Here is a 27775-nt window from a genome sequence, read left to right on the forward strand (position 1 = left end):
CTATAACATTGCTGCTGCTTACTTGACTGTCTCCCATGACAGTCTGAGCTCCCCGAGGACTGGAACACTCTCCTACTTACCTCACGTCATTCATTGGCACAGAGCAGCGTATTAATAGGTGCTTTTGAGTTGAACTGACTTGCCAAAGCTGAGGAGCGTGAGAATCATTGCATGTCGGGGGAGCTGAAAATAGCTTGGAAGGGCTAGAATTTAGGGTATATGTGAGGAGTGGTGAAAAATAAGCCTGCAGAGGTAAGGGTCAGATCATGGAAGGTCTAACAGGCCACAGTTTAGATTTTATCCTGTGGTAGCAAACTGAAGGTATGGTAGCAAACTCGATTGTTTCAAGCAAAGGAGTCGCATGATCTGGTTTGTATCGTAGAAGATCCTTTGGCTGCAGTTTCAAGGGGGAGTGTACCAGTGACACAGGAAGCAAGGACACCGAGTTCAGGACAAGGGCTTGGACTAACGGGGGGACAGTGCAAATGGACATGAGGGGCAAATCTCAGAGACAGCCTGTGAACTCGAGAGTGATGAGAATAGGTCTTTCTCATGTTCTGAGGAGTGAACAGGGTGCCTTAGAGACATGGGGTGACATACCCAATGCGTCACCCCACAGTTCAGGAGGAGCAGACCCGGAAACAAGGTCTCATTTTAACCTGATGAAGTCATAACCCCTCAGATCAACGATTTGTTCTGAGGACTCTGAAGGGAGGTGAACAGAGGTGGGCTGGTTCTGGGTCCACAAAAGTTGGGTCTGCATTTGCAGGGAATCGTTCACCCTTATTTCCCATTACTGCCTGCAAACCATCCGTTATCCTTCTGTGAGAGCAGAGCCACCTCCCAGCCCGCCCCTCCTAGCCCTGACGCCACCCTGAGGAAAGGGACGGGGCTACAAGTTCTGGGCGGTCCCCTGCCATTCATCCCGCCTGGGAGAGGCTCTTGGACCACCTCTCAATGAGAATTAGCACAACTCCAGGCCAAAGCGTGAAGAGGAGGCTGGCGGGGGTTGAGTGTTGCCGGTCAACCAGCACAGCCCTCTGTATCTTTCCCTTCTCTCTCTGCTTGTTGACTGAGATTCCTGCGAGTCTACTGAGAGGGGTTTTGGGTTTGTTGTAAGCAGGTTTATTCATTCTTTCGACAATATTAAGTGTCTCTCTTGCACCAGGCACAACGCGGGGCACATGCTGGAGTCCTCCCACATCCGGGCTGGGTGCAGGGACAGGAGCCGCTTGGACACAGTGTCGCTGCGCGGCTCTCTCCTGCTCCCAGCATCCCCCGCCATGGCACTTGCACAGGGACGTTTAATCTGGGTGTCTCCACAGCTGTGCACATTCCTATACCAGTCGCTCTACGTTTAAAACAAATTCTGCCAAAGAGTTTTCTAGAATAAGACCGACTTCAAGATGGGGGTGATGTCACAGAATTCCGTAGGTGAATGCTGTCAGGTGCCATGAAAAACCCCTTGATTCAGTTCTGCCATTAATCTCCTGACATTAATCCCCTCTACCTCCCATTAACTAGGGAAAATGAACAAATCACATGGCCAGAGTCCATTTTGAACAACTTTTATTATACGTTTAGTGTTCTCTATACAAAAGAAATCAGTTTTTTTTACAGTGATTCAAAAAAAAACTCTGAATAATTTGGCCTTTTCATTGCTCATGCAGTCAGTTTATAAGTCCATGTATTAGATGGCCCTCCACGGCCCAGTCGTCCGTGCTGAAGGTCGTGCGCAACACCCTCAGAAACACAACTGTCGCTGACAACACTGGTTAATGCAAAACAGCTCGCAGGGAGGAAAGAACACAGTGTGAGAGGGGTTAAAACAACTCTGCCGTGCGAGTTAAATACGGAACCAATGGAGAAAGGTCAGACCAACTCAGTGTGGGTGTGCGGGAAGGGATGGAGACATCGGGGAAAAATTGCCCCACTGAAAGGAACAAATTGGAAAATGTGTGTGTGGGGGGCAGGGCAAGAGGTCCCTGGGGCTCAGCAAGGGTTGGGGGTGGGACCAGGACAGAGGGCAGCCACGTCACAGGCAACTGGTGCTCAGCGAAGGAGTGTGAAGAAGTTGGCAGAGAGCCAGGAGCCGGGCAGAGGGACAACACTGACTGAGGACATCGAATCTGGGAGTCAGAAAAAAGAGCAGGGCAGGGTCATCTGATCTGCATCGTTTTCGAAAAAGAAACAGAGTCGTGCACAAATTTCTGGTTTTCTTCTCCCAGATTTTTGTGTTTATTGCTTCACTGAAGTCTTTACATGTGCTGAACTCCAGCCCAGCAATTCCCAGAGTGGCAATTCCCACGGGCCCTGCTGCCCTCAGCACCCTGCGGCCAAGGGCGGGGTGGACTGAGGGCTCTCCACGCCCTCATCTCCGAGGGACAGCGTGTGGCGGGCCCAACATGTTAGGAAGCGGAGACCACTCCAGGGAATAGTCCAGGCTTCACAGTGACAGACACCCATCAGCTCGTCACTCTTCTCCTGGCCTGGGTCTGCCCTTGACCGCGCAGCCAGGTCCACCACAGGCTGGCAGAGACTGACTGGTGTTGGACTCAGAAAAATCCTTTGTGTCTTTCCTTTGGGGAGGAACACGGGGGCTGTGGGAGAAGTGCTACAGAGGCATGAGAGGGTGCACCGGCAGGAAACACCTCCTGTGTTTCCAGGGAGGCAGCTGCGGTCAGATGGGGGAACACTGGACAAGGAGTCAGAAGGCCCGGGTTCAAGCCCTACCCTCACCTGGACTCACCAGCTGTGTGACTAGGGGGCAAGTCCCTTCACTCCTTGGGTTAGTATCCTTGTCTTTACAAGTCATTGATTCCTTCGCATGCTGAAATCTGAACTGTCCTAAACCGGACGCCTTTGTATCTATTTCCTTTCCATCCTATCACTACGGAACATCCACCTAACGCTAACATACTGATAGAGGAGCGCTGGTTTTGGCTTGAGACACTGGTGGGGTCTCGTGGCTTCCCTGGATGGCCGTCCTCCTTCCGCTCTTATCCTGCTCTGGACCTGTCTCAGGAAGGCCCGTTCTCCATAGGGGAGGGGAGGAAAGGGTGCTGCCCTGGCTGGGGCTGGCAGGCTGGGGACAGCCACAAGGTTGGTTCCCAGGGGGTGGCCCTGCCTGGTTCAAGGGAAGGGAGGGTGCTGCCCAGGCCACTGTGCCTCCTCCTGACATTTCAAGCTCTTTGTTTCATTCAGTTAAGTCCTCTGATTTTTTAAAATCAGGGACTCCTACCTGCTCCTCCTAAGCTACCATGCAAAGCTCAGCCAGGACCGGCAGGTGACGTCCTTCTGGGACCTAACCGTGTGTTTGGCAGGACCTGCCCGAGAGGTGACAAGGCGTCCAGAGGGGGAGCCTCCTGGCCAGCATCCCAGGAATCTGCCATCCTCCTTGGGAGAGGCGACCCCAACACCAGCCCCGCCTCACGCCCAGGAGCCTCGCCTCTCCTGGGTTAATGCGCCACCTTCTAAAGGCTGAGGCAAAAGCGGTTAACCCCCACTGCCAGCACACAGGCTGCCTGCCACGCTCTGGGACTTGGCTCCGACCCGCACACGGCTCCAGGAGCCTCAAAGAGCTGCTGCCCGTGATGTTCCTGGGGAAGGGTCCCTCTCCTTTGGATCAGACTCTCTCTCGGTTCTGCCTACAGGAATTACCCAGATGGGGCCCAGCCTGGACCGCCTCTTTCCCCTGCCTCGAGATGGACACTGCACGTACACAGCCCTCTGTATCCCACCTCAAGTGGGCCTGGGTGTGGACTCACCCTCTCCAAGACAATGTCATAATCTGTATTGCTCCCCCTGACCGTGCCGCCCTGCAGGAGGGCCTTGGTCTGCTGTGTGTGCGTGTGTGGGAGTGCCCAGGCGTGGGTGCTGCGTGTGGGCAGGGAGGCAGTCCCTCAGCTGGAAAACCCACAGATATCCTCGGATCTATTTCCACCCCTTTTCTAAGGCAACTTAACTAGGAAAGCACTATGTGGGCCCAGCTCGCAGATGCCCCCTGCAGGGGCAGCAATATGGGCACTGGCTGCTCTCGGAAAGGCGGCCTCTTCTCCAGAGCTTGGGACTTGCCAGGAAGGGGGCGGGCCAGATGCCTCCAGCCTCTTGGGACAAAGGCCACAGACAAGGGAGCTCTGGTTTTCCCGTTAGCTTAAGCTCAATCATCTCCTCAAAAGCAAGGTAAGGAGACATGTCGTATGCACCATAACTCAGGCTGTCCCCTGGCCCTGCAGTGGTGTACTCCCAGACACAGGCCTCCCTGCTCCTGCAGGTGGGCCCAGGCCCCTCTGTGGGGAGAGGAGTGGAGACGAGGCACCGAAACTCACGTAAGTTAAGCAACTTGCCGAAGGGGCAGAGCAAAGAGGCTCAGGAAGCAGGACTGTTGCGGCAGGTTTGGACTGCCAGCCTTGCGGACCAAGTCCTCCCTCCAAAGCGTCTCCCTTCAAGCCTGGAGCCTTGTCGGCTTAGGTACTCAGGCGCTCCCAGCCAGTGCCCACTGTGTCCCAAGACAGTTCCAGGACTGTCAGCGTTGTGAGGGGAGGGGCCACACCTCATTATTCACCTTGGTACCCTCGGCTCAGAGTCTGGCTCAGACTGGATGTCCACGAGCGTCTAAGCAACGGATGGACAAATGAGAGCATGGATGCCACAGCTCTAACGACTGAGCACAGTGGGTGGGAGCGCAGCACAGGCAATGGAATTTCCAGAGTCACCGTGAGATGACCGACACTTCTCCCCCGCAGCCAGACAGGCTGAGGCACCAATGGTGTCGCCCTCTTCTGGCATCGTTGTTAGTATGTTTCGGGGTGGTTGCGTGAGAGCCCCAGTTGGCAGGGGGTGCTGGACGATACCCCTTTCCTTCTGAGCTGGGTGGACTCTGGCGTGGGCCCCCTGGAAAATGGACTTCCCTCTTGCTAGAAGGGCTGCCTCCCTAACCCTGCAACCTCTCTAAGCATCCGCCATCTTTGCTTGGGGAGAACTTTGTTCTTCAAGCCCAGGTTTCTCCGGCCTGCCAGGAGGATGGTGAGCATGTGGTAGTGAGGTCAGCTCTCGGCACGACAGCCTCATGACAGGGCTGACGGCACTGTCTTCCTACATGAAGGAGGCTGGCACAGAGCCTGGCAGGACGCAATCGGGGAGCAAATCCAGGCTGAGGAATCACCTCTCCCCAAGACTCTAGGCTAGCAGAGGCCCGTCCCCAGTCACCGGCGGTGCAGCAGACCTTCTAGAGGCAGGGGCAGGGGCACGGTGACACCCTCCTGCACTAAGAGCCTGTTTTCGGTGCACTGAGTTTCCTAGCAGGTATGGTGCAGTATGGAACGAGGGCCTGAGAAACTGACTTCTATGCTCAGATCCAGAGTGTTTTCTAGAAAGGCTGGGCCGTTAATTCAGCTCACAGGCACACTTCCCTGACATTCCCTTTAGAGACCTGGGCCTGGGCCGCAGGAACGCCCAGCTGTATCCGGGCAGGTGTCGAGGAAAGCCAGGGAAGGGGACCCTGAGCTCACTCCCCAGCCCCCTGCTTGTTAGCCTGCCCCCTTTCATCATGCAAGAGTTGCCTCTCGGGATTCCAGGCAGCAAACCTGGACGTGGCTTGGGCCAAAGGACAGTTACTCGCTCTCAGCTTAGAACAACATGATTGGCTGAGCTCTGGGCTCCGATTTCCTACCTGCTCACAGAGCATGTGTCTATGGGCTTGACCTTCACCTGGCTCATTATCGAGTGATGCAAGCACTGCTAATACCTTTGTGGCTTAAACATGTGGCAAACGATGCTTTAGAAAGCCTCTGAAGGACATAGCCCTGTTCCTGCCTAGGCCCCCTGGCAAGCAGCTGGAGCCTCAGCTCAGAGGCTGTGCCCGTGGCAGGTGGTCCATTACTGGGTGTCACCTTCGCCCTCCTGAAACCGACTCCAGCTGCAGCAATAGCTACAGTGTCACTCTGAGGCTGGAGATCCCTCTCGGAGGCTGGATACCTTTGGTTTCAACAATTGATTAGGTGGGGAGGATGACAGCTCTCTGAGAACTGCAGGTCTGTGAGGGTCTCCAATCTGGGGCAACGGGATGCAGGGTGGGTGTTGAGTGGCTGCTTCGGGTTCTGCTGTGGCGCTTGCATAGGCTGCCCCGTTCTCCTTGAGACACGTGGCTGGAGGCTTCAAGGCTTGCAGGGAGGGGTGGGGAACCTGGAACTGCAGGGACAGATGAGAGCTGCATAAGGCATACGGAGATCACTGCCTCCTCCGGGCCAGGTGTCACAGCACTGTCAACGCTGTGCCCCCTCAGGGTCTCGGGATATGCAAATACCCTAAGGAAAGGACACGCTGGTCAGTCCCAGGGGCAGCAGGGCCTCATCCACACACCACATAAATTTCAACGTCATACAGAATCGACCGAGGAGATGATATCTGCTAGAGAGGAAACGGGGAGCAGTGCTTTACACCCCCAAACACACGGGCAAAGCTTGTGTCTCCCAGGGTTCCCTGCGCCTTGAGGGCAGCAGCACAGCCCCTGCCCGGGGGTGTGGCCCTCTCTCCTACATCCTGGGTTTCACTGTGGAGGAAGGAAGTCCAAATCCTGCTCTTCTTTTCTCTCTGAAGGTGAGCACAGCTCCCCAGGGACCAGACGCCTGATTTTCTTCTGCTTGAGGTACACGGTCACTGGAGTTGAGGTCCTTTTCAACAGCGGCCACTCCTGCTCCTCCAGCTCTCCTTCAGATCTGCGCTTCTTGTCCTGGACGCTCTGGAGGAAGCGGCAGGGTAAGAGCAAGGAGCGAGAGGTGAGCCCAGCGCCTGGCCGAACCAGAGCGAGGCAAGGCGGCTGCCCACTCTCTCCCTGACTAAATACTGTCATTTTCCAGAAAGGAGCCAAGCCCAGCTCAGCAACTACCAAGGCCGAGGTGGAGGGGTGGGGGCGAGGGGAGGCATACGGCGAGAAAGGCATCCTTCAGAAACACGCCGGCCTGGAGGCGGTGGCGTCCTACAGCTTCTCTATGCGTTCCTTACGGGTCAGTCCTTTTTGCCTGTCTTTGCAGTTTCCTGGGGGAGAATCCACCTATTCTTGCTTTTTCCAGGGACATTTCTTCAAAAGGAAAAGAAAATGGAGACGTTGGGTCTGGACGGGAAAATGCACAGAGCAGAAATAAAGACAATGAAAAGCCCCGTAAGCAACAGAGACCGGTGAGTGTGTGCCAGGGTCAGGGCCAGGCGGTGGGGGTGATGCTCAGGTGCCTGCGAGGCTGAGCAAGGGGCCCGGCTCCCTCAGCTGAGCACGGCCAGGGCTCCAGCTCCCCCAACAGGTGGAACCCGGGGTGTGGGGGGTCATTGGGAGGGGGCTTGTGGTTGGCTGGGTGGTCACTGGTCCTCACAGCTTGGCAGACCCCCATGTTGAACCCCCGTCCCAGAAGATGGTGGTGGCTTTGCAGTGTCTTCATCTCCCCCTCTCCCCTCCTCTCACTTGCAAAGTGGTGGCTGTGCCCTGGGGGGGCTCCGCTAGGCCAGAGAATAGATGGCGTTGACGGGTGACGTGGCCTCTGAGCTTTCATTGCCCTCTGTCTCCTCCTTGTCCTTTTTGACTGTGTACTGGCCGATAAAGGAGCCGTCCTCATTGAACTGCCCCTCGCCGCCCTCGCCGTAGTCCACCAGGCTGTCGTCACTCTCCTGCTGCTTGATGGTGCCATCCAGGGATGTCTGGCTGCCCTGCAGGGGCTTGTTGTCCTCATCACTGGCCAGAGAAAGACAGAGAATCAGGGCCTGGCCCAGCCCAGTGCACCCAAAGCCAGATGGGACAGGGCTGCTGGCCTCTTGCCAAGCACCCGTGCTGCACAGCTCAGAGGACAGGACCTCAGAGACCATGCGGCTCAGCCCTCCCTCGCCCTCCCCTGTCCAGCCAGTCCTATAGAAGGGAATCTGACACCCAGAGAAGACAAGCGTCTTCTCCACAGTGAGGTGGCAAGTTGGGGCAGGGCTGGGACGGGGGTGCCCACGCTTCTGGACTCCTGGCCTGGGATCCTCGCCCTGAGGCTGGGCCACCCTCGGTGGTGGGAGCAGGCAGAGGGTGGCTGCCCGATGGTGAGGCAGAGCCAACTGCTTGTGAGACCAGGTGGGATGGGAAGAGCCAAGGATGGGGCATCAAGGAGCTGTTGTTCTAGTCCCAAGCGTGTCCCTGTGTGGTTCTGCGGCCCTGGGAAAGCCCTTTCCTTTCAGTGTCTTCATCAAGAGGGACTGAACTAGCTCTGACTCCATAATCTGTGACCGTCTGGAAAGGCTCTGCCCTTGACAAAAAGCAACCGCCTGGGCCTCAAAGAAAGAAACCTCTGCCCTGCTCTGTCTTGGTGTTGCTTCTCTCAGCTCTCGGGTTTATCTACAAACAGATGCTGTTGCTTCGGGCCCAGCAAGCGAAAGAGGGTGGGAGGAGGGGGGCATGCAGACAAGCATGTGAGGCCAGCCCCTGGAGACAAAGACTACGGGGCTCAGAGGATCCTGCCCGGCAGCCTGCTGAGGCCCCTGGCCCTGCCCTCAAGCCCCTTCTGCGGGAGGAGAGCTGTGAGGCTGGTAGTTAAAGTGGTGTCTTCTCCTGGGATGCCGGATACGCCCCTAGGAAGTGAGACGCTCACCTGGGCTGGCAGCTGCCCAGGTACCCCATCCCTCCCCTGGCTGGAAAACTCTCTGCCCTTTAGGCTCAGAGGCGGCGCCAGATGCTGCTGGCTGCACTTCAGAGGGGAGGTGAGCTCCCAGGCAGGAGGCAGGCGGACCAGCAGCAGGAACTGGGAATCTGGGTCCTCACAGGCGAGACCACAGTGGTGCCAGGCGGTCTGAGCAGACACATTCCCTTCTCCTGTCCCCAGGCCACTTCCTGGGTGTGCGGAAACCAAGGAAACCAACCAGCTGAGTTGCTACTAGAGTGGGCAGTGCCTTCTCACTTCTAACAGCGGTGCTGGGCAAAGACAGCTGTGAGGGGAGGGCCGAGCGCCAGAGCAGGAGGCGCTGGGCGCTGGAAGATGGACAGCTACGAGCCCACTCCCCCTGCGCCGTGCGCATTAGTGGCCCACTGTGCTCTCTACTGCGGGAGAGGCGGCCCGAGAGGAGGAAGTGGGCCTCTGAGCTTGCACTGAATTTCCAGGGAGTGGGACTCACCTTTGGGAACCACCAGATTCTCATTACCAGGCTCCTCGCCACACCTGCTAGACTTCTCCACAGGCACTCCCTCCCCAGGGCCCTCCACCCCACCTGCAGGAACACAAGGACTGCGTCTGTGTGACTCTCGGGAATTCCAGGCACCTAAGCTAAATGCAACCACTGGGCAGGGACGCCCCAGCGGGGTGGAAGCAGGGGGAAGGGCCTTGAGCGTGTCAGGTTTTTTCGGGAAAGACTATCTGGGTCTGGAAAGAACAGACCTTTCCTAAGGGAAGCTTGAAAGAAACTAGAATGACTGGGGGCCCTGGTCTAGCCACCTGTCAGCCTACCTTCCAAGAGACCTTTGAGGAATAAGTGGACAGAAAGGGAGAGAGAAGCAGAGGAAGTCCAGAGAGGGCCCCAGCAGGCAGGCCCCAGAGCGGAGCCAGGCGGGCCGCTCCTCCTCGCCCCTCAGCCTGTCCCGGCTAGAGACCTGGGGCTTCCTCTGACGTGTGAATTTCAGCCCGTTCCCAGTTTCGGTCTCTTGGACTCATCAAGTGGGGGCTCTAGCATGGACGCCACAGACTGCCAGCCCCGGAGCCCGAGCCGAGGGGGTGTGTGCATGTGCGTGTGTGGTGTGTGCGTTTGTGCACACCCAGCCTCCGTCAGTGGGGCACAAGTAGGGTGGGGGGAGGCAGGTGTTTTTGCCCCATAGCTTTGGTGTTTGGGAAGGAGAGGTGCCCAAGGAAGCAGCTTCTCATCGCGCAGCTTGGCTGGCCCTCTATTTGAGGAGGTCCTCACCCTCCTCTGTGGCTGCACTGAGGGTCTGGGGGAGAGGAAGCCCCAGGGCCTTTGGAACTGATGGCCAGGGAATAGCTGTCAGCCCACGGGGAAGCTGGGCTCCCAGGCAGTGCTGAGGACAGTCAGGGCAGGGGCCTCTCGTGCTTGCCCTTTTGGAGAGCCTCCTGGGGGTGTGGGGACTGGATGGATAGACGTGGTCCATAAGCCGCCAGACGGGCTGCTGCGTGGGCCGTGGCTCTGCCGCCCATTGATCTGAGCCTGCTTGCCAAGCTCCTGATGGGCACAGTGGTGGAGGAACAGGAGAAGATAAGGAGGGGCCAGGGGAGAACAGGGGTGACTTGCCCCAGACAGTAACTGGGTGGGGCTGGAGAAGGGGGCCCTGGTCAGAGCCTTTCCTCCCACCCCACTTGGTCTGGGGAGACATCCATGACCCACCCTGCATCATTCCTTAACTCAAACACACTTGCCATCAAAATGGACAGATTACAACTTTGTTAACCAGATACAAAGGGCTGCCCAGATCGGGGAGGGATCATGGGTATAGGACAACGACAGGAGCTGGAGTCGGGCTGCTGGCCTCTCCAGCTCCGCCACCAGCTCACTGGGTGGTGAGTCGGGGAGTCTTGGGCAGGTCACTTCCTGGTCTGGGCTTCTGTCCTCTCATTTGGGGTAGGCACTAGGCAGAGGCCTCTCTAAGGCCTACTGTAGGCTGGAGGCCAGAGAAATCATTCAAGTTCATGAGAAAAGGCCCAGAACACACACCTCCCCAACACCACTGCCCTTCACCCCTCACCTAGCCAAGCCTCTAAGAGAGCATGGCCTCCCCCCGGTCATTATCTTCAGGGTTAGGGTGAGAGGAAGCTGAGAGCTGAGCTCATCTCACAGCATGGGGACCCAGGGCTCGCTTTCAGAGTGGAAAGATGGAAACAGACATATGAGGAGCTCAATAACCCTGAGCCATGCAGTTGAGTGAATGAAGTACTATACATCGAATGGGTGTGAGTGTGTCAGGTGGGGTCCCTCCTGGGGGGGTGGCAGGCAGCCTTGTTGGGCACAATCGGGACAAGCAGGCGCTGTCATAGAGGCAGAGGTGACACCCGGCGGGGAAGGACAGCCATGCAGTGGCCTCTCAGCCCAGCCAGCTGCTCTGAGGGGAGGGGCCGCCTCAGGGCGGGGAGGACAGCCCACCTGACAGGCGCTGGGTGCAAGCAGGAGCCGCAGAGGTCACGCACCTGTAGTCAAAGGAGCCATCCTCTTCTTTGGGGTCTTCAGGGCCAAGGGGAACGTCCTTTTTCTCTCGCACTTGATCAAGAAGAGAAGCAGACACAGACTTGATGACTAAGGATGCCTGTGCCCTGTGGGGCCCTGATGCACAGCCATAGGACACCGCCTTTGGGTTCAGTGACCCTCCCTTCCAGTAAGGCACCATCGATGCCTCTCTTGTTCTTGCTTCCCACATTTAATCAGCTGCCACATTGCTCCTACCTCATCATCTCTGGGGTTTCCTTACTTCTCTGTTGGTGACTAAAATCTCCTCCCACCTGGTTCCCCAGCCCGTCTCCATGAGGTCTTCCCCAAACACCCCATGGCTGTGGTCCTTCCCTTGGCATCTTTCCTATTCTGCTCTGTATTCTAATTATTTGTGCCTGTTTCTTATGCCTGTAACAATGCCAGTTCTTTCCTTGAGGGTGGGGAACTGTGTGTTTCTTCTGAGCTCCTGGCAGAGCCCGGCCCAACTCCCAGCCCTGGGCAGAAAGGACACTGCCGACACCTGTGGAGTGGAAGGCGCTCTTGTACCTGTGCCCACTCGTGTCTGTGTGGCAGCCTTTCCCCACACCTCCTCTGACTGTAAACACCCACCCAAGGCCTGTCCTGTGCTGTGACCTTCCTTCTGTGCCGGCTGCAGTGTCCTTCTGGGAGAGATCCCCTTGCCTTCTAGTGTCCTTACACGCAGCACAGAGCCTTTATACCACAGACACTTCCAAGAGTGACTCCTTACGTATCCTTTCTGAGGTACAAGGCAGGAAGTCACCCCCATTTTAGGCGAGGGAAACTGAGGCCTTGAAAGGTGAAGAACATGTCCCGCAACTAATTAGCAATATTCAGACGGGAGCGACTACTGGCGGTGGGGCCTTGCGGCTCCGGTTCACTCACCTTTCCAATGGACTAGGGGCTGACCTGGAGCCGGAGGGAAGGAGGTTACTGTAAGAAGAACTTTCTGGAATGGGACACCGTCTAAAGGGACAAGGAAGGCTCAGAGTTTCTTTGATGAGTTCCTTGGTGTTCCAGTTCCAGCTGGAAGATGGCGTACTCAATAAGGCCACCCTTCTCCCTAACTCTGGCTTTCTCTCTCACAAAAGAAGAAGGGTCCCACACAACACAACAAAGTGAAAGACAACGTCACTCATCAAAAGGAACCGCGGGGGGCTGGCCCAGAGGTGCAGCGGTTAAGTGCACACGTTCCGCTTTGGGGGCCGGGGGTTCACCAGTTCAGATCCCGGGTGCGGACATGGCACCACTTGTCAAGCCGTGCTGTGGTAGGCATCCCACATATAAAGTAGAGGAAGATGGGCACGGATGTTAGCTCAGGGCCAGTCTTCCTCAGCGAAAAGAGGAGGATTGGCAGCAGATGTTAGCTCACGGCTAATCTTCTTCAAAAAAGAAGGAACCGCAGTGTCCTGCCCTCCCTCTCAGGGGCCTCCCTCCCTGACAAGAGAGGCACGACTCTTCAGAATCCTGGGGTCTGAGGGTACCAGTGAGGGGGAAGGAAACAGAGTCCCCTCTCTCTGAGTTGGGTTTCAGGGGTCCTGGAAGAGGACTTGCTCACAGAGATGGGGAGAAGCAGGCACCTGGGGCGCTGGGGTGTGCCTGCTTCGGGGGCAGGGAGCTATTTCATTCTGCAGACAGGAGGATTTTCACTCTCAGGGTCATCTGTCATCCTGTCTCCTGTGACCCCACCCACCCCATCGCAGACAGATGGCTTTCTTGCCCCTGTTTGGAAAACAATCAATATTTCTAGAAACAGGAACGCCAGAGGTCCTTGTCCTTGACCTTGGATTGTCTGGGCTGGAGAATGCTGAGACCCACAGAAGAGAATGCCTCTCTGGGTCTCTAGGGAAACCCCAACCCTCTGAGGGCCGAGGGGTGTACCAGACACCCCTCAGCCCCTTGCCGCCCCTCACACAGAAGCTTCTGCCTGCTAGGGATGTGTGGCTGCAGCCTAGGCATGTGGAGCCCAGCTCTGCAGGCCCGGCGTCTGCCCCCGCCCAGACCGCTGCTCACTCCCTTCTCTCACGGTGAGAGAAAATGCCTCTCTTTCTTCCTCCTGCCCTGGAACACAGGATCCTAATAAGATTCAGGCTGAGAAAGCCCACTGACTGAGCAGATGGGTGGTGAGTCAAGGGGAGGGCAGGTCATCTTAACAGTAGGGTTCCTTCCCCCCGGCCAGAGCTGCCTGGACCGGGCCTCCAACCACCTCAGGGGAGGGTGGTTAACTCAAGCTGCTTGCTGGCAGCTCTAAGACGCAGAGAACAGGCAATAGGACTGTATTCCCCAGCTTGCCAAGGGTGGAGCTCCCCCGAGACCTGGTGACTCACAGGGTAGCCCGCCAGCCCCTCCCCCAAGCCCACGCCTCGACACAGCTCACCTGGGTACTTGCCGCCTCGACTCCTCTTGATGAAACAGACGATGAGCAGAATCAGCACCAGGAGGGCGATGGCGCACATGAGCCCGATGAACCAGCCCTGGGTGGCGATGTCCGCCTGGTTGTTGGTGTAAGCTGGCGGGGGCCAGAGCAGACACGGTGACGATTTTGCATGGGGGAGGGTGGGAGGGAGAAGCGGGGAACAGCTTCAGCTACTTCACGTCGAGGTTCCTCCCGGAGCCTAACGCTACCACCTAGCAGCCCTCTGGTCCAAACTACCCGGCTACGGGGTCAAAGGAAATAATGAAAGCGCCAAGGTCAAAAGGTCAGAAAAGAGGCAAAGGAAAGGGGTGCAGGCAGCAGAATAAGCGGCAGAAGGCTGACAGGAGGTCCAGCAAGAGGCAGTTTCCTAGGGATCAGGCGCGGGCCCCCTCCGTCCCAGTGGTGGGGATTGAGGGGAGGCCAGGGACCGGCCGTGGAGGAACCATCCCATGAAGGAGCCCAGGGTGAGAAGAAGGAGCCTGCGCGCCGCCCCGGACACGGCTGGCCCACTGCGGCCCTGTTCCTGGAGCCCCTTCACGGGCCTGCAGGCCCAGAGCAGCACCTCTCCCACAGCATGGCCGAAGGCAGCCAGGCTTCCTGGCAGTGGTCCTGGGCACGGTGTGGTTCCGGGTGCCTTGTGCCCTCTCGCATCTCCCCAGCTGGATGGTGAGCTCCCTGACAGCAAAGACAAGCCCTGGGGCATACCCCTGGACTGGCCAGCAGCGAGGGTGGGTCAGGGCTGTGCCTTCAGCGCACCCCACGCCACCTCGAGACCACTTTCACACGTGGAGACCCCCTGTGCCACTGAGTCCCTGCCTGGAGCGTGTGGAGACCTGTCTCAAAGTGGGAGACTCCTCTGTGTTTTGGGGCACGCGGTGGGCCTGGAGCACAGGGCCTCAGGGCCATCTGAGGCATCCTGGTGGGCCCAATGACTGGGGACAGGGCTCAGGAGGGGTGTGGGTGGGAGGACGCACCCACTGCTCTCCTTTCTGTGGTCTGGAGAACAAAAGCAACACACAGCCTGCCATGGAAAACCAGACAGAGGAGTGGAAGGATCAGAGCCGCAAAGGAACACAGAGGGGGGGAGGAGGAGGGGGAGGAGGGGGAGGAGGAGGAGGAGGGGGATGGGCAGAGCAGCAGAGCTGGGCCTCGCGGTACTCCAGGGCCCTTGGCACATGCGGCACGGGCAGGCAGGTGTCTGGAGCAACCCTATTGGGGGCTTCTTGGGTGGAGAAACTCTTGACAGCTTCCCAGCACCCCGCCAAAGGCAGAGCACCAAGCAGGGTCCTGCAGGGTGAGCACTCTCCGCACTGGCACTCTCCCGCAGAACACATGCCCCGCAGGCCACTCCCCATGTGGCATCACAGACATCCTCCTCAGACCCTGCGTGGGGTTACATCACTTCCACGCTTCAGCCCTCTGATGCTTCTCCTTGCTGTTGGGGAAAGACCTGCATTCCCCATCCCGACCTGTCAGGCTCCATCCCAGCTGGCCCCAGCCACCTCTCTGGTCCTGTCTCCCACCATTCTCCCCTCACTTTCTGTGCTCCAGCCTCACTGGCCACTCTCATTCCTGCCTCAGGGCCTTTGCATCTGCTGCTCTTTCTTCAGATGGCTGCCCCAGCAAATGCCACCTCCTCCTCAGAGAGGCTTTCCCAGACCTTCCCGGCTAAAGCAAAACCCTCTCCCTGACCAGTCAGTCTCTTTCTGAGGGCTCTAAGTTATCTTTTTCACGGCGCTTGTAACCATTTGATATGGTTCTACTACCAACAGTTTACACTCATAAGCACTTCCTGTGGACTAGGCACTGCTCCAAGTACCTTTCCACCGGAATCTAATTTAATTCTTACAACCCCATAAAGTGGGTTTTTATTATTACCCATTTGATAGATGAGGAAACTGAGGCACAGAGAGGTTAAGTGATTTGCTTGAGGTCACAGAGCTAGTAAGTGGTAGAGTTGAGATGTGACCTCAGGCTGTCTGTGCTTTGCCACTCTACTTTAGTCCCTCCTCCCAGAAAGTAAGCTCCTTGAGGGGGAACCGTGGGTTTACTGCTGTCTCCCCAGTGCTGGGATAGAGCCTTACACACAGGAGGCACTCGGGTCACATCTAATCAGCGGAAGAACGCTCGACGGCCTTCTGGTCATTTGTCCGCTCCCCCCCTCTTGGCCTGATGGGGCCTCTGCTTATCTTGAGCTCCACACCATCCCCCTTTCGTGTCGCCCACTTCAGCACGCAACTCCCATGACGCCTGCGTTTTCCCGCTCTTGCCACGAGCCCTGCTGGAGGAAGATGCAGACGCAGGCCCATTGCAGAGGCACCATGTTCTACTTCAACTGGCCTCTCGCTGCCACCTGGCAATCCTTTGACTCCTCTCTCTGTCCCCCCTAAACAGCTCCTCCCTCCCTCTCGTGCTGCTCCCCCATTACCTCCTCCCTCTGTCTGGGCAGGCGGTGGACCCCGCCTACCCCACCTCGCAGCCTCCACAATGTCCCTTCCTCCTGGACCAGGGAAGGCTCTCCTCTCCTCGATGACGAGGCTGTGCTCGCCTCAGCGGTGGGACCCAACCCCTCCCTTCCTTGACGGCTCAGTCTGGTAGGGTCTCCAGCTCTCTAGCCTTTTCAATTTCTTCCTCTTGGCTGCCGCCTCCCTTCTGCTATTAAACACATTGAAGCTTCTGTATCTTAACACAAAATCCCCGAGGGACCTGCCAGACTCTTCTGCTGCAGCTGACGTGCTGTCCTTTGACAGGTCAACTCCAGAATCTTCCACCGTCTCCAGGTCCCGCCAGCTGCTTTCTCCGCCCCAATGAACTAACTTCAAGCCTCCCACGCTCCCTGCTTCCACTGTCCCCATGGAGTGGGTCTTTCCCAAACCTTTCTCTCCATCCTTCTCTCTTGCCTTCACCTGCCCTCCAGTCCTGACTTTCCCACTGGCAATCCCTTTATTCACCTCTCATTGTCCCTCCAGCCAGATCCACAGTAAGCCCAGCACCTCCTCCTGACTGCTCCTTGGATGGTCTGTTGGTCTGTCTGAAATTCAGCCTGTGTCTTCCTGCACCCCTCCACCCCGCCTTCTGCCAGTGGCTTCCCTCTTCTCTCTAAGGGCTATCATTTCTCCTTCCAAAATGCTTCTCATCGTCACCTCACTGCTCCATTCCAGAGGGGTCTCCTCACCCTGTGCCTATCAGACCCCAAGGACACAGTACGTTCCTGGGACGCTGGCATGGCGCCTGGCCTCCATGCACTCTGGTCTTCCTCTCCCCCCTCCACATTCTGCCCTCCTTCCTGAAGCTACGATTCCTTCAGCTCACATCAATCTATGAACTCTGATTTCACCCCCATTTACTCCATGCAACCTAACATTCAATTGCTCTGTTTCCTGGGTCCTCATTTCCAATTATACTATTAAAGGTTTGCGAACAGGGGATTCTCTGAGCCCCAAGTACTTAGCATGATGCTGGTCACATCACAAGTGGTCAGTGACTACTTATTGATTAACAATCAGTTTAATCTCCTTATAATACAGTTAACATCAGGTAGGGCTTTCGTTTTTCTCCCTGATACCCACTAGGCATCAAAGGGATATTGGCTTGACCGTGTGCCACAGCTGGGCACCACTTCAGCCTGTGTGTGGATGGTGGTCCCACCCTGTGCAGAGAGGTTGGTTTGTATGTCTGCAGTGACCTGTCTGCTCTGCCATCTTCCTGAAGCATGTTCTGACACCCCCTGACCGCCATCTCCACGAGATTCCCTTCTCTTGGGAGAGAAAGTGGCCATATGCGCCATCTAGAAAGTAAATGTAGCTTTCCACGGTGGTGTCAGGACAGCACCAGTGACGTTCCACTGCTACCTTCAGTCCTTACTGAAAAAGGCCAAAGAATTTTCTGTGAAGGACGGACACAGAAGGCTGTCCAAACCAAGTGGAACTGGGCGGAAGGCGGCCTCAATCAGACCCCATCACAATGATGTGGCTTGCCAAGAACCACAGAAATTTAGGACATGATGATCTCACTCACAACGTGACCCACCCCCGACACCCGGCGGGCTCTGAGTGGTGGAAGGCATGTAGCAAGGCGTCAGGGCAGCCATGTCTGCCTGCCAGCGCCATTCCTAATCTGTAATCGATCTGTTCAACATGCTTGAAGATCCTAATGGACACGGTCACACCAACATTCAAAGCCCAGGTGCACTCACACGCCCACCTCCCCTGGCACCAGCAGGGGCCAGAGCAGCGCCCGCTCCTCAGCCCCCGGGCCTGGCAAACAGGCCCAACACCTCTCTTGACTGGAGGTCAGATTTGTGTGCCTCCGCACTGCCCCACCCCACTGCTCAGACGGGCGGTTCACCTGCAGGGCAGACAGTGCCCACGACTCCTGACTCCAATCGAGAAATTTGGTTTGCGCACGGAAGACAGGCCAGTCATTCCACACTGGCAGAAGAATTCTGCTTCAGATATAGGGATAGATGAACAAATGTAACAGGGACGGACTTTCTTCAAATGCAGCCCGGCTTGGCTGCCTCACCGCAGTGTCATTTTACACTCCTCGCTCCGGCCTGGGTTTCTCCCAGACGCAGCAGAGAGAGGCTAACGACATTAGACCCCTAGTGTCCCTTTCCTTTCCTGAGGTCTGAAGCAGGTTGCCACCCTTCTTGCTGGCCCACCATCAGCGTGTCACGCTGCTGCCTCAGCCCATCCCGCCATCCAGGACCTGCTGGAGTCCAGGGGTATGTGTCTGTGGCCCCTCCGGTCTCCTTGGCTTCAAAAGCTTCAGGGAGCTGATTTACTCCCCGTGTGGGGTCCTTCTGCTGAGGCTCGGGAGCCTGTGAGCACTCCTGGTGGCTTCCTGCCATTTCCCTCCTGAACCACTGTCACAGGTTTGAGTCTGTGGACTGAAGCGACAGCCTGTGGTTGCCTAGATGACAAGTGGCCGGGCCCAGAGATGCTCACAAACTCTTGCTCCGAGGAGACACAGGGACCTGGGGGGTTGTGTGAATCTAGCTCTGGAGTCCACCCACAGGAAACACAGCGTGCATTTTTGAAGGATCTGGACACACACTCGCAGGCACGTACAAGCTTCAGAAAGTGAAAATATTTTCTTTCCCTATGTGGTTTGCAAATAGAAATTTCCAGCCAGCTGGTGAGGTAAGTGAGGCGCATGCACTCAGAGCTAGGGTCATAAACCTGCCCATCCAGCTCGCACTGGGAGGAAGCCAGGAGAACTCTAAGTGCAGAGAGCCTTGCTCACTCAGCTGTCAGGCCGAGCCTCTGCAAACCAAGCGCAGGAAAAGAGAGACGAGCATTTGAGTGGACATTCAGAGCGTGTCCTCCACCATCACTGGGTTTTTTCTGTACTGCGTGTTCGATATGTTGCTGCGCATTAGGACATCCCTGAGGGCAGCAACTGGTCCTTTTCTCTCTGGCTCTTTCTCCCCAGTCCTCACCCATGGCTCCAGGGCTTAGCCCTGGGGGAGGTCAAACTCTGAAAGCGGGCTGTGCTGGCTTGTGCAGCATCCCTAGGATGGACCTCATCCCAGACTCGCATCTTTGCTTCCTGACTCTGCGCTGGACTCGCGTTTGTAATACAGCAAAACCAAATGCACGCACTGGTGAGCAACAGCTTGGGACCCCGACTGGGTGAGACAGGGTCTAGCCACCTGCTCCACTTGGTCAACTGTCCAGTTCCCTTGCCTGGCTCCCAAGATGGCCTGGCCACTCACACACATCCTGCCTGAGTTGGCCTGGCCAGCCTCAAGCAGGCAGCTGGACTCTTGGACTCCCTGAGTCTTGATGGCATGGACATACACAGGACAGGCGGAGACACAGGCAGGACAGGACGTCCAGACCAGGAGGGACCAGGCTACAACGGGTGGAGTGAGCATTTATGCAGATGGGCAGTTACTCTCAAGATGCAAGCTGGCAGGGTTGGCCTCGGCAGGCCAGGCACAGGGAGGGTAAAGAACAGGTAAGTCAACATTCAGACGTTCATGCAAATCATCGTGTGTTTCTTCTCCATCCTTCTGTCTATTAACCTGCATCTGATTAGGACATGCCTGGGGGTAGAGACCGGTCAGTTTCTCTCTCACTCTCTCCCGGACCCTTGCCCTTAGCCCCAGGGCTTAGCATAAACTTGGCCAGCCCACCCGGCAGATTTTAAAGATGTACACAGACAAGCAAGTGCCCTCACATCTCCAGCCTGCCAGCCACCCCGGCCAGCCACCCTGACCACCAGAGAGATTTCGGAAGCTTGTACCCTTTACTGAGCCCCCCGTGGCCTGCTGATTTTGCACAAGGAAGATGCTTCTCCATCACAGGTGAAGCCCCTTTAGAGCCAGAACTAGTCCAGCGCTGGAGGGCTCCTTCCCCTCCCCAGCATGGCAGAAGGCCAATTACTGTTAAGCAGTGACAAACTTGGGACAAAAGTTAAATCAAAACAAAGCCCCAAACAACTCATCTCATACACTTTGGAATTTTTCAACAACAGGTGACAATGGCAAGGCAGTGACATACATGCTGATCCTGTTTGGTTCCTGGGGAGATGTCTGGGTCAAGACCCTTGGTGATCCTGTCCCCTCATCCCACGTGCAGGAAGCAAAGCCCTGTGTCTATGGGGCAGGCTGTCCTGCACTCGGCAGCCCCAGATTCACACACAGGGACCAAGTTCGCACATACACCAAGTCCTTTTGTTTCAAGCACCGTGGGGGCCGGGCAGTCTCCGTCCTCATTCTACAATCCTCCCATTTCCTCTGACTCCCTACGTATCCCCAGAGAGTCAGAGCGTGGCGTCCTCTCCACTGCACATGCACTCCTGGCTCCTCTCGTCTTCCTGGGAGCTGCAGACTGACACATAAGAGCTGAGACACGCCATGCAAGGTGGGGAATGGCGGCGAGGATCCTGCTTTCCAAGGAAGAGAGACAAGCAGGACGCTGAGGATGGGAATGAATTGCCCCATGCTTGTAGGGGATGGCCAGGCCAGATCCCCTCTCACCTGTACTGGTCATAAAGGTGATGACGGTACTGCTGATGCCCTCGTTGTCCCGGGAATAGACTCGCAACGTGTATGTCATCCCGGGATAGAGGTCTGTCAGCTGGACAGGCTGCGCCTGGGCCTTAACAGGGACACTTTTTTTCGTATGGTTGCCTGGGGAACAGAAACCTCAGTCAGCTAAGGCCAGGCACCAGCTGCTGGGGAGGCGGTGCTTGGGGTCCTGGTCACCTGTCAAAAGCAGACACATGGGAGGAGGGGCCAGGGGTCGTGGGGCCAGGCCCTCGCGCAGACCAGGAGGTCACCAGGCAGCTCCACCACCAGCCCTTCCACACAGTGCTGGCTCTCCTACACGATGGCCCCTCAGCTGAGGACACTACGCCTGCTCCTGAAGTTTTCTTTCCTTACCACAGTCTTAGCACTACACACATTACCATCTACTTCCTTAAGCTCCCAGCATGTCAGCCAACGCTCTGTTATCCTGGAGAGGGTCAGAGAGCCGTCAGCATCTCTCATGGCACCTGGAGGTGAGATGGGACCCTGCTTCTTGGCTCTCACACTCGGTTTCGCCTCTCATTTCTCGCTGCGTGGAGAATTCACACATCAGCGGCAGTGAGTACCTGTGTGTCTGAGGTGTAGGGTGAACGGCGCTGGCAGAAAGATGGAAAAGAGTGGACCAAACTAGGGGTTCAGATTCTGTGGACGGATTCCCCCTCCAACCACAGAGAACTGAGAGCTGGCTCGGTTCTTTCCTCAGAGACAGTCGGGTGGCTAGCCCAGGGGGAACTCAGTGGGTTTCCTGGCTTAATTGCTCAGAGCATGTGCCAAAGAGGCCTCGTGGTGCATGTGACCCCTCAGAACCAGGGGCCTGCACTCAGAGAAGGTGGATATCCTGACTACACTCTAGTCTTCTCCTATCTATACTCTTGGTCCCAAGATCCAGTAAAGAGTGAACAGCTCAGCTCAAGGCAGGAGCTCAGAGAAAACGACCCTGGCTCATGCCTCTGCTGTGGGCCACTGGCGTCCCTCAGTGAGCAAAGCACACTTGTACCCAAGTCTGCACTGGCCCAGCCTGTCTAGTGGAGACCAGAAAACATGGATTCTGAGTTAAAGAGATCCATGCAGAGGTGAGATTTGGCTCATTTTGGGGTAATTCAGATCTCTTATCTTGGGCAGGAAGTGGATGGAAGGTCCCACCACCGAGGACCTCCCCAGCACACACAACCCTAGACCTCCAACAGCTTCTGCAGCTCCTCCTGTCCCTGAGCCTGCTCCTCCACCCACTCCTGTCCCTGAGCCTACTCCTCCACCCCCTCCTGTCCCTGAGGCTGCTCCTCCACCCCACTCCTGTCCCTGAGCCTGCTCCTCCATCCCCCTGCTCCTGTTTCTTGAGCTTGCTCCTCCGCCTCACGCCACCTGAGCGCATATTGATTTCATTAAGCCGTAATTAAGCCGGGCTAAGAGTCCTCTCCGAGCCGGAGGGAGTCCACAGGATCGCTTTAATGGCATCTACACTACCCGCCACAGCTGCCGCCGCCGCCACCACCACCCCACACAGCAATGCTTACTGTCGATGTACTCAACCACAAAGTCAGTTCCGGGCCCGAAATTGTGCTTCCAGGTGATGTTGGCCCATTTACTGTTGGGGAGCACTGTGACGTTCCATATGGACTGCTCGTCCGGGGCTGGTGGGCAGGTTAGAAGAGGAGTTAGCGGTGAGGAGGGAGGCAGTGCTGCAGACAGACAGACAGACAGACACACACACGGGTGGCTAGGAAAGGGGAGAGCCAGAAGTGGCTGTGCACAGGGCCTGAGAGAGCTCCAAGCTGCAGCCTTGGTGGCCAGGCTGGAGGTTGCCGTCCAGGTATGAGCAGGTGCAGCCAGGAGGAGCTGTATGTGAGGGAGAGCTGGAAACTGTCTGTGTGTTCACACAGGTCGGGGTAGGAATGAAAGAGTGGGTTTTGATCCATGCCACTGGGGGCTCTAACCTGGGCATATTCCCTTTTTAGATCCCTTGTCATGGATTTGAATGGTGCAGCAAAAGGGGCCAGGAAAAAGCCCTGTTGGCTAGGACGCAGAGGGGGCGAGATGTGCCAGCCTCTTTCCCTTCAACCAGACGTTCTACAGGAGGGAGAGAGGTATCTTTAAAAGCCACTTGAGAGTCACGTGAGATATGCAGGAAGGACAAGACCAAACATGGGAGAGCTTTAATGGGCTCCTGAAACTGGAGGAGAATGGGAACCCAGACAAGTGACTCTGGTCCGAGCAGCCCCCTGGGGCCATTCTTGGTCACCAAGATCCTGGATTATATGGAAAATGGCCTCAGCGTGTCTAAGGGGACTTGGGGCCCAGAACTCCAGGGTCCCAATAGAGACAATATGAACCCTTCGTCCTCCTCTCATGGGCCAGGTGGGACCAAGAGAAGATAACTCCTCCTTGACATCCAACCCTCAGTGGTCCGGACGCCAGAAGAATCCTGTTCTGTTGGGTTCTCAGCACTATAGCCTTTGAGGCTTGATCTCCGTGCAACACAAAAGACATTAATTATCTCGTCCCTATGAGCTGGGAGCCACTTTATCAAAGCCATTGTGCCGTCTGAAACCATAGCCTGTGGACAGGAGAATGGCTCTAATCTTCAAATGCAATCATTCTTCAAGAGTCCCAGCAGTCTGATTACCCCATTTCCCAGCAAAGATTTAATAGTGGAGTACTAGCGCGAAGCCTTGTATTTCAAAGACTTTACAAGTGTGGCTCCTGTATATTTTATTAGCATGCAAGGAGGCACTGTCACCAACTCACTTGTCAAAAATAAGTGAATAGAGTGCATTGGTGATGCATTTATTCATTATCTATTCGACATGTGACTGAGTCTGCAGGGCTGGGGAAGTGATAAAAGATCTCCTGGTCTTCCCTTCAAAGAAGTGCTTTCTCTTACTACAACCTTGTCAGTTGTGGGGTGCCCGAGGTGAATATGATTCATGTTAGGTGTGGGGCCAAGAAAGACATCTCGCTGATGGCACCACAGGGCGTTCTCCATGGGGAGGGCGGAAGCCAGCTTTTTGACTCCTCGGCTGCACGTTTCCATTGTCCTGGCTGCTTCAAGCCACCCCAACCCCAGCTCCTTGCAATCTCATGGCTCTTGCGAGTGGGAATGAATTGAGATTAGTCACGATTTGGGGACTTGAGTTTCCTCTTCCTCAGCTCTGGGCCCTGGAAATAGCCAGAGGATTTGAGTTTAAATGGTTTGGCCACCAATACAAATACTGACCCAAATCTGTGTTGAAGGCAATGGAGACTGGGGCACTGTTAGGAAAGGCCAGGCCACGGGAAACCAAACGACTCAGAGGTGGGAGTTGGAGGAAGGCACTGCCATACAGACAGACCAAGACGGTGGCCACGGAAGAACTGAAGCTTTCAAAAAGAAGGAGCAGGAAGGACAGCCATCAATGACTCCACAACCAAAAGGGTGAGGGAGGGCAAGTGGAGATTGCTCTGCTGGTCCCTGGAATGTGCGAATTAAGGAGTATTCCTTGAAATCTGAGAGACGCAAGCTAAGGACAAATAAAAAGTCCCATTTCCCCCTGAGAAAAGTAAACTTAGGAAAAATTTTGTCCTAAGGTGTAAGACATGACAAAGATGAAAATTCATTTTAGAATCTTGGGCAGCAGAGCCATTCTGCTGGGGAAGGGAGGTGAGGACATCAAGGGGTGGCCCCAGCTCTGAGGATAAGGCCAGGGGTGTAGCCAGGCCTCCACAGCATCTCAGGCACCGTCAGAGCTCGGGCATGACAGTCCCGGGGCTAGTCCTATGTGGCATCAAGGCCCATCTCTCCAGAGGGCAAGTCACTCCACAGAGAGCAAGAGCCACTGCCCTCCGCACCTTCTGTGCGTCCATCTCTCTTGTGAGCTCGAAGCAGCAATGGGACAGGGAGCCCCACTGCTTGCAAGAGATGCCTCCCTGCCGCCCCAAAGAGCACCCACCACCAGACTGCGGGGGCAGCGTCTTGTAGCCCGGCAGGCTTCTCCTCAGCCAACTTCTTCCCAAGGGCATGCCATCTAAATTCTAGGTAGTGCACCTTCAAAGCAAATCAGTGTTTTCAAGGACTCAGGAGCATGTCAGCCACACACCACCTGTCTCCCCTACAGCTCACATGACTCCAAATGACCGAATTAAAGACGATACGCACTTGCGCATTAACCTCCATCCTCCTTCAGGTACTGAGAGAAGTGGGTGGGGTGGGAGACGGCAAGGCCTCGGAAGGTGGAGGGTCTCGCCCAGGAAACAAGGGGCCTACAATTCTACAGCTACTGGAGGAGGGTTCTGGGTGCTCCCTGCCAGCCCTCGGGCTGCATCACTGATTTTACACCTGGCCTGTGGGCTCTGCAAGCTAGAGGCCCGCCCCTCCCTGGTGATAAAAGAGTGTTTGAGGCTGGTTCTTAGAGGGATCGCTGGATTCCCGAGGGGCCTCCTCACGCTGGAAGTACAGAGCTGCCTGGCTCAGCTGCGTGATGCAGGCCAGTCCTGGGGCTGATTCTTACCAGGGCCCCTAGAAAGGCTGCGGCTTTCCCTCTCCGTGTGCATCTAGGGGAGCGGGAATAAGAGCGGGAAGAGCAACAGAGCACCTTCGGGCATTACAGGACTCCCCTGCGATGGCGTGTCCTGGAAGCTCTGGCTTTTTAAAGGAAAAGCCTGTAAGTGGACCTTGGGTGGGGGCGGGGAGGGAGAAGCAGAGTTCTGGGAACAGAGCTGCCCGGCATGGCCAGCCCTTGGCCCTCTATGCTGCCAGGCTGGACGCGATATGGCTGTCGTCCAGGGTAGGCCCTTTCCTTTCCCATCTCCCCCACCTCTGGAGGGCTCAGCCCTGAGGCACCCACTTGGCGTGTCATTGGAGGCAGCCCTACCATCCAGGACCTGGGGGCCCTGCCTGAGGAGCATGGCCCTCTGCTAAAGAACAGGGATCTGAGGCTAGGACGGGGGTGTGGAGCACTGGAGAACCACCCAAGGAGTGCGGGCAGGGGTGCTCCACGCCTCCAGGCTGCCAGACTGAGAATCCAGTCATGGGTGTTGCCAAAGCGGAATCAAAGGGAGGTGTTGTCAACACCATCCCAGATGCCCCCTCCTATCTGGGGAAGCCTGCAGGTGGAGGGACGGGGGAGCGTGGACAATGGGCAGTACCGGATTCGTGTATCTTAGTCCCGGTGGTGGTGGTGGGAGGACCCTCCGTGGTGGTGGTGGTGGTGGCGGCAGTGGTTGTAGTAGTTGTGGCGACGGTGGTGGTAGCGATGGTGGCAGGTGCGACAGTTGGGATGATGGGGACTGTTGTGGCTTCAGTGGTGGCAGCAGTGACAGTAGCATCAGTACTGCTCACAGTACCCACTGTAGTCGGGGGCAACGTGGGAGGAGCTGAGAGGGAAATTAAAACAGCCAAGTCTGGTTGGTTGGGCTGCCCCCAGCCTGGACACACAGCCCCGTGCAAGGCAGGCAGCCCAGTGAAGACATGGCACTTAGTCATGAGAAGCCTCCCGCAGCATGATGGACCAGGTCAGACGGGTCACAGCAAGAGGCCACACAGCCACGGGAGTGGAAGAGAATGAAGCCCTGTGTGTTTCATTTTCTTCTCACGGTCTGCATGGCTCCAAGCACCCAGCATGCACCCAGCCAAGGGTGAGGATGAGGGTGGGAATCGCTCAGGCCCCAGGGACAGCATGGAGTCCCAGGCCAAGCAGCACCGCTTGGATCCAGCCCTGGAGCCCTGGCCTTGGAAGCTGGTGGGCCCTGTCCTGCAGGACACCGAGGAGCCTGCCCCTGCCAGCCATCCACTCCAAAATCACCCTTTCTCATGCCTGCTTGAGTTCCACCAGCACCCAAAACAACGACCTCACTCTGTGGGGGAAGCCATCCTGCCTCCACTGCTCACCTTCACCCCAGCCTCTCAGCTCTTCTTGTTTATTCCCCCGCCTCTCTTCCATCTCCCTGCCCAGTGATGGGCCTTCTTGCAACTACCCAATCCACCCTAACTTGTAGAGACTGCCTTTCTCTCTAGGACATTTGGGGTCCGGGCACCCCAGTCCTTTCTCTTTGCATCAGAGGGGTAAAGGAGCACTGACAGAATTGCTGTGCCACCGTGCTCGGGAGCACCACCTCCCCAGTCTGCAGGAGACGTGGAAACCCGGGGCTGAGTGAGATACACGCCTGGGCTTGGGAGCACCATCTCCCCAGCCTGCAGGAGACGCGGAAACCCGGGGCTGAGTGAGATACACGCCTGGGCTCGGGAGCACCATCTCCCCAGCCTGCAGGAGACGCGGAAACCCGGGGCTGAGTGAGATACACGCCTGGGCTCGGGAGCACCATCTCCCCAGCCTGCAGGAGACACGGAAACCTGGGGCTAAGTGAGATACACACCTGGGCTCAGGAGCACCACCTCCCAAGCCTGCAGGAGACGCAGAAACCTGGGGCTGAGTGAGATACACGCCTGGGCTCGGGAGCACCACCTCCCCAGCCTGCAGGAGACGCAGAAACCTGGGGCTCAGTGAGATACACGCCTGGGCTCGGGAGCACCATCTCCCCAGCCTGCAGGAGATGCGGACACCTGGGGCTCAGTGAGATACCCGCCTGGGCTTCTTTTTGCATAAATCTTGAGGGAAGTTCAAGTCTGTGCTAACTCTCACGTCTTTATCTGCCATCAAAGCTACCCTTGGATGCCAGTCAGCCTAGGGGACTAAGTCTATCTGTGTGACAGTGTTTCCATGGGCCCTCCTTCCTTCTACAGAAGGATCGTGGAAGCTCACAAAGGGCTGCCCTATTACTTTTTAGAGCCAGTGTTGCTAGAGCTGAGGTGTGAGAAGAATGATGAGGTGAAGCAGAGAGAGAGCCACCTGTCCTCTTGGCGCTCCGTCTCCTGTCATCTGATCATGCTCTACTTTCTCGTGTTGATGCTGATGGAGCATTAGGCTGGGATGTTAAGACATAAGAAGGTAACTCTTAGTTCCCAAGAATAGCGACATACCCCCTATCTCAGATCTCCAGAAGCTCAGGAAAATAATATCCGCCACCCCTCCAGAAGGAGGCCAGGGCAGGGAGGAAGCCAGAGGGAGAACTGCCAGAGAGCGCTTCTCAGGGAAGAATTAAGAGCTCCTAAGCCTTCTCAACAAGAGGCTGACCAACAAAAGCCCTTTCATGCCCCTGGGCCTCCA

At 56.5% G+C, this 27775-nt stretch overlaps 1 protein-coding gene and 1 long non-coding RNA gene across 27 annotated transcripts in view; one reads left to right on the forward strand and one right to left on the reverse strand.

The window, feature by feature from the left end:
• Positions 1–1552: 1552 nt before the first annotated feature.
• NFASC (neurofascin) overlaps positions 1553–27775 on the reverse strand; it is a 174101-nt gene continuing 147878 nt past the window's right edge. For 11 of the 26 annotated variants that reach the window (XM_070497900.1, XM_070497896.1, XM_070497906.1 and 8 more), the window contains 6 exons: positions 25758–25985; positions 22151–22267; positions 20586–20738; positions 13559–13690; positions 11145–11214; positions 7353–7720 (listed from right to left, as the gene is read on the reverse strand). In XM_070497900.1, coding sequence (XP_070354001.1) covers positions 7489–7720; positions 11145–11214; positions 13559–13690; positions 20586–20738; positions 22151–22267; positions 25758–25985 — 932 coding nt within the window. In that variant the 3' untranslated portion in view covers positions 7353–7488. Of the gene's footprint in view, positions 7721–11144; positions 11215–13558; positions 13691–20585; positions 20739–21945; positions 22268–25757; positions 25986–27775 lie in introns of those variants that run through there. The other 15 variants (XM_070497914.1, XM_070497912.1, XM_070497910.1 and 12 more) reach the window with 4 other exon arrangements.
• LOC139042081 (uncharacterized) lies at positions 6492–8325 on the forward strand. Its single transcript, XR_011498304.1, has 3 exons — positions 6492–6756; positions 7071–7176; positions 7592–8325. It is a non-coding gene; the product is annotated as an uncharacterized lncRNA (long non-coding RNA).

The sequence above is a fragment of the Equus asinus genome, chromosome 25 (genome assembly GCF_041296235.1).
Source record: "Equus asinus isolate D_3611 breed Donkey chromosome 25, EquAss-T2T_v2, whole genome shotgun sequence".
In the NCBI taxonomy this organism is placed as follows: domain Eukaryota; kingdom Metazoa; phylum Chordata; class Mammalia; order Perissodactyla; family Equidae; genus Equus; species Equus asinus.